Source organism: Lepisosteus platostomus, chromosome 19, assembly GCF_059453375.1.
Source record: "Lepisosteus platostomus isolate fLepPlt1 chromosome 19, fLepPlt1.hap1, whole genome shotgun sequence".
NCBI classification, from domain to species: Eukaryota; Metazoa; Chordata; class Actinopteri; order Semionotiformes; family Lepisosteidae; genus Lepisosteus; species Lepisosteus platostomus.
The window spans coordinates 5,711,029-5,721,302 of record NC_142629.1 but is presented as its reverse complement, the minus strand read 5'-3'; the positions used below and the strand labels follow the sequence as shown (position 1 = coordinate 5,721,302).

Genomic DNA, 10,274 nt, shown 5'->3' with positions numbered 1-10,274 from the left:
CTAGACTTGGTCTGTCAAAGTGAGTGGGCGGAGCCGCCGCTCCCGGGCAACCAATCAGAAGCTCGGATTCAGGGAGAAGGCCGTTCAACCACCGCTTGACCTTTCCGGAAGCAGGAGGAAACCTTAGAAAATGCTGGATGTCAGGTTGCGACACGTGGAATAACAGACAGAGGGCTCCTTTTGTGTGCCCGTTTTGAAGAAGAATAATAGAGATTGTAATAGAAACGGGGAAGTCCCGACTGTGGTTTTACTTAAAAACTGTGTAAATACTTCTAGATACCGCCACCGTTGGTAGGGTGAAGCTGTGAAACCACATACACAAAAAATCTATTAAAAAGATTTTAAACAGAACTTAAAAAAATAAAATAAAAAGTAAAAGAATCGTGCGCAGCTTGTGTATTTGAGATAAAATCTAAACTTACATGAACAGTAATGACTTCCCGACGTTCAGGCACGTTCTGCATGCCCAGGGAAACTGCACTGCTGTTGCCCCGGCGTGACCCACCCGTGTCGGGACCACGGCGGTTAAAATTCTAGTCGGTACTGTTCTGGTGCCGGAGGAGTGGGTCATTGTTAAGATGCACAAGAACAGACGTTAATTAGCTTCAGATTTTTCATTTTGGATCCCCGAGCTGACCTGTGTGGGTGGGGACATTTTGCTGCCGCTGCATTTGGCCAAGCTAAAACTGCGTGTTGGCCGAGTCACCGAGACACCCCGGTGCGCTGGGCTCACCTGTACAGCGGATTCGTCAAAATGGCGGTCCTCAGCTTCTTCGTGTCAGGCCACCCAAAACCCAGCCCAGAGGCCACCAGTACTTCTAGTACGAACCACTTCTGACAACCCCTTCCCTCCTTCTAAAACACAAGACGTAATTGAGTGCTGGTCAAGCTTTGTTATGGTCTCAGGCCTTGTCTGGCGCACTATGTAAATATGGGAGCTCCCCCACTGCTGGAAAAGACACCAGCATCTCATTCACTGTGCTAATCCTGCAGCCCTATGTGTCCAGCAAGAAATAAATGATCCACTTCCAAAGGTAGGCCTGGGCTGGTTAAATGCTGGCTCTTGCTCTGTCTCAAGACGTTGGCATCTCCTGCTGGTGCTCATTTGACCTTTGACCTCCGACCTCTGCCCCCCTCCCCACAAATTCAACAAGACGAAGCACGCAGTAACCCCTTGTCCATGAACAGCTTTATTTAAGGGGGGGTTGGCTGCTTTTTTAGCTCCAGCTTTACAAATACAGCTTCAACTTGTAGAAATACAGCGTCATTAAAACTTACCATGGAGACACCTGGCAACTACAAAACAGGACATCCACGAACACTGACAGAGACACGCAACACCGTTTGTTTATTATTCGGTGCTGGTCTAATACATCGATAAGCAGCCCAGCCTCCCGGAATACAGATTACAAAGGCAACAGGGAGTGGGTGACCTGTCACAGTGTAAGGAATGGTGTCGGAACGGGGACGATCCATCCATTTTCCAACTGTGTCTATCCAATTCAGGGTCACTGGGGAGACGGAGCCTATCCTGGCAAGCAACGGGCACAAATCAGGGCACACCCTGCTTGGTCCATGGCCGGGCACACACAGACACGTAAACACTCACTCCAGGGTCAGTTTTCCCAGAAGCCAATGAACCGACCAGCGTCCCAGGTGCAGAATTGAACCCAGGGCCCCAATGCTGCGAGGTAGCAATGCCAACCACTGCTTCACCATACCACTTGGGGACAACCCAAGAGTTCCCCAAATTTGTTTTCTTACTGTCCAGGTGGTCTCCAGTGGCTGCTTCTGGGCCTCTGCCAGACTAGATCACATCTGAATCAGACATCTGAGTGTGCACCAATGTGTAAACCAACTGAAGCACACTCTTATGGGTGGAGTGGTGGCACTGTGGCTGAGGATCTGTGGCTGGAAGGTTGCCGGTTCAAATCCTGCAGCTGGCAGAGGAATCCTACTCTGCTGGGCCCCTGAGCAAGGCCCTTACCCCCAGCTGCTCCAGGGGCGCTGTATAAATGACTGACCCTGCGCTCTGACCCCAAGCTTCTCTCCCTGTCTGTGTGTCTCATGGAGAGCAAGCTGGGGTATGCGAAAAGACAAATTCCTAATGCAAGAAATTGTATATGGCCAATAAAGTGATCTTATCTGATCTTTATCCTTGGTGCGCTCTTCAAAGCACACACTTGCTATTCTGGATAAGTTCCGGCCGGAACATCGGAAGCAGAATGGATCACTCCCTGAAGTGTGCATCTGTGGTGTTTCTTACAGCGCTGGTCACACAAAGTGAGGGGACAGGCTCCTTTCAGAGCCCTTTTTAGCATTTTGGACAGTGTTAAGAAATGGCTTCCAAATTAAAAAAAGACCGTCTGTCCCATCCTGCTGACTCCAGTCAGAAACCTCAAAGATGCCGGCCACACAGGCTTATTTAATTTCATAAAATAATATGCTAGAAATATTTAAAAAATAAGATTGTTTAAAAAAACGCAGGGGGTGTGATGTTCTTAGTTTTACACCGGATCTTTCTGAAAACAAACTGTGACTTTTCACTGGCACACGGTCACAGATGCATAAAGGGACGTTCGGTTCTAAAGCACTGTGTCTTCTTTGTCAGGGATAGCACATCGCCCTGCTGCTAAAATTCTCTGCAACCCCTCAGTGGCACTGGGGAACTGGAGAAGATTAAAAAGCATTGAGTGCGGCGTGTTCAGGCACGTTCTGTATGGCCCATGAAAACTGCGCTGGTGTTTGCCGAAAATGGGGCCAACAGTGCAATCGATACTGGTCTGCAGTCTTTGACACACTGCAATCGATACTGGTCTGCAGTCTTTGACACACTGCAGTCGATACTGGTCTGCAGTCTTCGACACATCGCAATCGATACTGGTTTGCAGTCTTTGACACACTGCAATCGATACTGGTCTGCAGTCTTTGACACACTGCAGTCGATACTGGTCTGCAGTCTTTGACACACTGCAGTCGATACTGGTCTGCAGTCTTCGACACATCGCAATCGATACTGGTTTGCAGTCTTTGACACACTGCAATCGATACTGGTCTGCAGTCTTTGACACACTGCAATCGATACTGGTCTGAAGTCTTTGACACACTGCAGTCGATACTGGTCTGCAGTCTTCGACACACTGCAGTCGATACTGGTCTGCAGTCTTTGACACACTGCAATCGATACTGGTCTGCAGTCTTTGACACACTGCAGTCGATACTGGTCTGCAGTCTTTGACACACTGCAGTCGATACTGGTCTGCAGTCTTCGACACACTCCAATCGATACTGGTCTGCAGTCTGTGACACTGCAATCGATACTGGCCTGCAGTCTGTGACACTGCAGTCGATACTGGTCTGCAGTCTTTGACACACTGCAGTCGATACTGGTCTGCAGTCTTTGACACACTGCAGTCGATACTGGTCTGCAGTCTTTGACACACTGCAGTCGATACTGGTCTGCAGTCTTTGACACACTGCAGTCGATACTGGTCTGCAGTCTTTGACACACTGCAGTCGATACTGGTCTGCAGTCTTTGACACACTGCAGTCGATACTGGTCTGCAGTCTTTGACACACTGCAGTCGATACTGGTCTGAAGTCTTTGACACACTGCAGTCGATACTGGTCTGCAGTCTTCGACACACTGCAGTCGATACTGGTCTGCTCGACCGGTGGGATTGAGGAGGATTCACATCACAGTGGGAGGACAGTGAAAAAACACAGTGAGCTGCCATCCGAGGCAACAGTGGGTGTCTGTCGGGGTCCGACTGGGGGGCGAACGCGCAATCGACGGAGAGTGGGCGCCCAGGGCACGCCTCCTCAGTCCAGATCCCACTCCTGCAGCCACTGCTGGCACTGCGCCCTCTGCTCCTCCGTCTCCCTCGGGGGGCTCTTCCTCCCCCCGGGCTCCCGGCTCCCGGCCGCCGGCCCCTGGCCCCCCACCTGCCCCCCGCCCTCTAGCAGCGGCTCCAGGGCTGCGGCCAGCGTCCGCTCCTGGCGCTGGGGGGTCCACCTGGCATCCACGGCGGGCACGAAGGGGTCGGGCGCCGTCACCTGGATGGGCTCGGGCTCCAGCGGGAGCCGCAGCAGGTAGGCGTGCAGCATCATGCGGTAGGGGGCGCTGTCGGCACGCAGGCTGTAGGTGAAGTCGCCCACAATGGGGTGACCGACGGCGCTGCAGTGGACCCTGAGCTGGTGTGTCCGGCCTGCAGGGGAACCACACACTGAGAAAGGGGGAACAACGGGGGCTCCGAGGCACAGGGCGCCCATCCTGTCCCTGTGACACAGCATGGAGGCCTGTAACCGAGGACGGAACAGGGACACAAGCGTCACAGGCACAGTCCCGCAACCAGCACGGCAGCCTCTAGCTTTTGAAATGCGGCCATACAGTTTCAGTTAATAGGGACAACGGCATTCCTTGCATAGTGGTCAAAGACATGAATTGCGCAGCATGTCACTGAAACTCCCAGAGTATACAGAGTCACCAGCCACCTCACCAGTCTCAACTATAACAGCGTCAGAACTGGGGAGAGTACCAGGCACCAAGCACATCTTGCCTAAATTGTCTGAAATATTACGGTCCTGAATAACATTGAGTTGTTCGTGAATTATGAGCGTTTACTGACTACACTAGTACTGTAAGATAGAAACCTTGTCTCCACTTCAGTGGGTTCCCAGAAGTTGTTCTCCTAATCATATGTATGTTTTCACTTTGTGGGCCTGAATTCAGTGCGTAATTTTCCAGACTCCTTCCTAAGAAAGGAAGAAGGGTTACGAACGTCTAGCAGGTTCTGGTGCTTGTAGCTTTATGATCATACAATCCCATACTCCCATTAGCACAATATGAAGGATCATATGGATTGGGCTTTAAAAAAGCATTGCCAAGGAGCTTGATTCAGGACCCCAAGACCCTGTATATGTGGGTTAAATGACTGGCTACAGCTTGCCGAAGGATGGGTTAAAAACCTGGAGCTGTTCGTGTTCTGGAGGGGTGTCATACCTGTGAGGGGCTGCAGCAGGACCTTGGTGACTGGGTCTCCATCGTACAAGCCATACTCCAGAACTGTCAGCTCTGTCTTGCTGGGCTTGGGGTTCTCGCAGCCTGGAGGAGGGACAGCACAAGGGAATGAGAAGGGGTACAAACGAGAGAAGGTCACCTGGTGCTTTGTAGCTAATTCATCTGAGGATCTTTTCCAGAGGTTTCTCAAGAGCGGTCAGGTTATCAGCATCAGCAACACAGCTGGGCAGCTTGCTCCCCGCTCCCACACCCATTTGTGTAAAGACATGCCTCCTGTTCTCGGTTCAAAAAATGCTCTTCCCTGTAGGGGCCACTTGTGTCATGAGTTCAAGCGTCACGGTCAGTTCTAAAGAAGCCCATGGGGCTGATGTTGTCGCTGCCTTTGAGGATTTTGAATAACTGAATCGTGTCCCCCTCAGTCTCCTCTTTGCATGACTAAAACATTCAATTCTTTTACGTGAGGGTGAGATGGTCTAAGCTGGTGACACAGGCAATTGTGGCATCACCCAGTTCCCCATACTGTAACCCCCAATATCAGAGCCCATCAGTTAGCAGAAATGATTTGTGTCGACAAGTAACAGCCCCTGTCTAACAGACCCTGAGATGAAGACTAGTGCTGCTGCCCACACTACAGATCCTGATGCACTGCTGCATAACTCTACAAAACTGGGCCCCATGTCACAAATGTTACAAACCACTGCCACACACAGTCACATGCTCATCTGAATCCTTGTGGGCAAACTGAGAAAATGAAAGCTGCTACCCTGTTCCTTTCTCCAAGAATTGTGGTGCAGGTAAGCATTCCATTGTACGGAGGTACGTATGACATTAAACTTAAACTAATGGTATTTAATCAATGATAAGGCCGGCTGTCAGACAATAAAGACAGCAAGGTGGTCTCTCTCACCCTCTGTGCTCTCTGTGCACATCATGTGAGTCTTCCCTTCACACGTGTTTCTGCCGATGGCAAAATCCAGGGTCATCTGGCTGCTCTCCACGTAACCCCGCACCTGGGGGACAGCAAGAAGAGAGACAAGCTGAAGTGGTGAGAGCACACACAAACACACAAACACACAAACACACAAACACACAAACACACAAACACACAAACACAGCGCGGGTTCGGAATCTCTCTCTCTCGGTGTACCAGGGCCAGGTAGGCCTTAGTGACCAGGCGCTCCTTGAAGCAACGATACGCCTTCCCCGCCGCCGGCCGGTTCAGAGCCACGCACAGCGCCCCGCTGGTGGAGAAGTCCAGCTGGTGACAGAACCTGAAAGCAGAGGAGCAGATCACACGGACGGCGGTCACGCGTGTCGCCACACTCCCCAGAGCGGGAGCAGCACACCGCCGCACTGCAGCAGTGCCCAGCCCCTCCGCGGCCCTGCTGTTGCCACTGCAATGCGGATGAGAGCCGGTCCCAGAAGTGGGATTGCGTTACAGAATCACTGCAGTGCTACAGCTGGCACTCCAGAGCCAGTCCCACGCCCTCTGTCTGCCTCACTCTCCTGCCCTCCTCTCGTGTGTCGCCTCTGTCTCGGTGCCTGTGTCAGGCGCTGCACGAGAGGGGGCAGTGACCACAGCCTGGCCATAGAAACTGGACACAGGCTGACTGGCTGTCCAGAGAGGACAGGCTCAGTGACCACAGCCTGGCCATAGAAACTGGACACAGGCTGACTGGCTGTCCAGAGAGGACAGGCTCAGTGACCACAGTATGAACATAGAAACTGGACACAGGCTGACTGGCTGTCCAGAGAGGACAAGCTCAGTGATCACAGCCTGGCCATAGAAACTGGACACAGGCTGACTGGCTGTCCAGAGAGGACAGGCTCAGTGACCACAGTATGAACCTAGAAACTGGACACAGGCTGACTGGCTGTCCAGAGAGGACAAGCTCAGTGATTGCAGCCTGGCCATAGAAACTGGACACAGGCTGACTGGCTGTCCATAGAGGACAGGCTCAGTGACCACAGTCTGGCCATAGAAACTGGACACAGGCTGACTGGCTGTCCAGAGAGGACAAGCTCAGTGATTGCAGCCTGGCCATAGAAACTGGACACAGGCTGACTGGCTGTCCATAGAGGACAGGCTCAGTGACCACAGCCTGGCCATAGAAACTGGACACAGGCTGACTGGCTGTCCAGAGAGGACAAGCTCAGTGATTGCAGCCTGGCCATAGAAACTGGACACAGGCTGACTGGCTGTCCATAGAGGACAGGCTCAGTGACCACAGCCTGGCCATAGAAACTGGACACAGGCTGACTGGCTGTCCAGAGAGGACAAGCTCAGTGACCACAGCCTGGCCATAGAAACTGGACACAGGGTCACCTGGTTGAAGAGAGGACAGGCTCAGTGACCACAGCCTGGCCATAGAAACTGGACACAGGCTGACTGGCTGTCCAGAGAGGACAGGCTCAGTGACCACAGCTTGTGGAATACAGAACGAGCCTCTAAAAAAAAACACTGATATTGTTCTAAATGATTGCAAATGTTTTGCCAATTGCTATTGATTTGGCGACACTGTAATTAATCGGTCCAAAAGCTCCGAAAGTGAATTTCATTTGTGAGCGGTACGAAGGGGTCTCTACACATTCTTTTGCCATTGTGATGCAAGATTCCCCACTCGCTGCATTTTCTGCTTGGCACAACTAAGCCAGCGGCAAAACTGGTCCAGCCTCATCATGCCAGTTCTGTCAGTTCCATGTTTGTTTCTCGGTGTGCGAGAGGGAGGGAAGTCGGGGGGGTGCGGAGCTGACCTGAAGCCGTAGTAGGTGCCGGGGTCAGCCAGCTCCGGGAAGCGGTGCCGCAGCTGGCTCTGCACGGTCTGCTTCTCGTACCACATCTTGCTGTCGATGCGGATGTCCCAGTGCTTGTTGACCACGATGAAGTCCGGGCTCTGGTACAGCACCTGCAGGTTCTCCAGGCTGGCCGGCTCCATGGCAGCCACCCCTGCCTGCGAGCGCACGGCCGGCCGCGAGGAGATCAGAGGGAGACACGCCGTCACTACTCCACCGGACGCAAGTGAAAGGGACAGCGATGAATTAGCGGAAGCCCGATGTGGACAGAACTGGCATACCGCGTGCAAACTGTAATTGACTCGACATTAAAAGAAACGTAGCCCTCTATTCACACACTGCCTTTCAGACGAAAGGCATACGGAATTTGGATGAGCGATCCAATGTTTTTCGGGCCACTGGGATGAACTGATCGCTCATGACTGAGCGCGATTCACCATCGCGACCTTGACTGTTGCAGCAGCCCTAAATCGCCTCGTTAGTCCAAGAGCAGACTGCGCCCAGGGCGCCAGGTGATTTCGCCTGCTGAATGTCAACCTGTATGAGAACGCAGAAAAGAACTCACATGCGCCGCTTCTAGACAGAACAATGCCTCTGGGCCATCAGTCCACTGGACACTGGACCGGTCTTCGCAGTCAGTGCTTTCTAACCTGGTAAGACACACAACGGTTTTTCCAGGTTGGACAGATGATTATATCCAAGCAGGATGGTCCAGGCAGGACTGTCCAGTCGCTACAGAACTGCTCCTGTAGTGGTTGATGGCAAACTAACCGCACAGCACTACACTGGTCAAGCCCTGGGACCATCCACTCCTGCCCTTCCTGCGTCCTCATCCCGACAGGACAATGTCCAGCAGGACTACACAGGTCTCTGTGCTTCTTGTGTTACAGTTGATCACACATCCGTGGGATGAGATTGGAGGAAAAGTGGCATCTAGGGTTCAGAGACCAGAGCACACAGACTCCTAGGTTTGTATCCGGGCTGTAGCAGAGGAATGGGAGGGGGGATATCAGGACAGGATCTGTGCAACATTGCAAAGCTCGAGTCACAGAAGGCCAGACTGCTCTGTGTCCAGCGGTGGCCTGCGACCTTCTCCCAATTGCAGACTGTAACCAGCATGAATGAATCTGCTGCGAATCACATTCTGTCATTTGCCTCACAGGGATAATGCGGCTGTGCTGCGGATGTCAGTGGCTTTCGATGCTTGGAACTCTTCTACGCAGTGACTGTCCCATCAGGAGAGCTGACCACCTGTCTTACGAATTTGGGCGTCAAATGCACTTAAAGTCTTAGTGAGCCTTAGTTTGAGTTGCTGCCTCTTCTTTGTCTCCCTGTCTTTCAATTCACATTCAAAAATGATTTTTTTTTCTTTTGACTACATGGATCTCAGCATCCCACTTGATGATTTTTCTTGGCAATCCTGGACAGCACCTGGGCTAAACTACATTTCGGACAACTACACAAGCACTTTCAGAAGAGAATGCTTCACACTGGACAGCAACCAGGGATGTAAGATGCTCTGATTTTGCGTGGAACCAGTCCCGTGAAGAGCTGCGGCTTTGTGGGGTATTTAAAGCACGCTTAACGCTGTGCTTGAGCTGCTCTATCGATCTCAGATGGCATAGGCAGAGCCCGTGTATTATCCCTGACAGCCAATCGCAGTTCATTTATGAGTTCTGGGCAGTGAAAGACGGCTTTGTTATTCGTGGTCGCGCAAAACGAGAAAATATTTTAAAGAAGCCAAGGGCTTCAGCGTGCAATCGGTACGACCGAGTAACACCCACAAGTGACATTAAAAAAAAAACTAATCGCTCAGGGCAGGGAGGACCCAACACGTTTGTCAGGGTCTGGTCGTCCATCGCATCGAGATTCCTGCCGGATACAAGGTCAATCAGTACGGAAAGACCACTCTCACAATGTTTCCTCCACATTGTGGAAAAGGGACGCAGAAACCGGGTCACCGTGCCTGACCGGGTGATCGTTATTGATAAACGAACAAGGAGCCGTGTTGCGAAACCCCTCGAGCACCCCCGCCTGTCCTGCAGCGCACATAACAATGTGGATACTGTTCAAAAATTGCGAACTGAATGAAGTGAATCTTAATTCTACCTTTTAAGAATTAATACATATACAGACAGTACTGCAGTATGACGATCATCACCACACGTCCCCCACGAGTGACACGACATTCATTTCAGTTCAGCGTCCTGTAAAAAAGTGGTTTACTAAGTAGTTTATTATGTAACAAGTAACATACCTGTATGATCTGATCTCGAACCCCGCTGTTTCACGGATGTGTCCCGTAATCGTTTTAATCTATCACCTTCCCCCTGCCGGACCACATTGTATCCGTATACAAACAACCCCACGAGCAGGCCGGCACACTGCGCCACTCTACAACAGCAACCTGCTCTAGCCAATCACGAGCAGGCAGCCCCGGGGGCAGACCAATCAGAAGCCC

The 10,274-nt window shown here is 51.8% G+C and overlaps 1 protein-coding gene across 6 annotated transcripts; it reads right to left on the bottom strand.

Annotated features, from left to right (window-relative positions):
* Positions 1–1,170: 1,170 nt before the first annotated feature.
* On the bottom strand, positions 1,171–10,226 carry rpusd1 (RNA pseudouridine synthase domain containing 1). 6 transcript variants are annotated; one of them, XM_088613044.1, is made up of 7 exons: positions 10,071–10,226; positions 8,379–8,463; positions 7,775–8,021; positions 6,168–6,291; positions 5,928–6,030; positions 5,003–5,104; positions 1,171–4,299 (listed from the first exon to the last, which is right to left on the bottom strand). In XM_088613044.1, the coding sequence occupies exons 3-7, from the start codon at positions 7,954–7,956 to the stop codon at positions 3,692–3,694; spliced, it is 1,119 nt and encodes a 372-aa protein (XP_088469170.1). In that variant the 5' UTR covers positions 7,957–8,021; positions 8,379–8,463; positions 10,071–10,226; the 3' UTR covers positions 1,171–3,691. The 6 variants fall into 6 exon arrangements, with proteins under 6 accessions (XP_088469170.1, XP_088469171.1, XP_088469172.1 ...); XM_088613045.1 differs by having other exon boundaries at positions 7,775–7,985; XM_088613046.1 differs by having other exon boundaries at positions 7,775–7,967.
* Between the last annotated feature and the right edge of the window lie 48 nt (positions 10,227–10,274).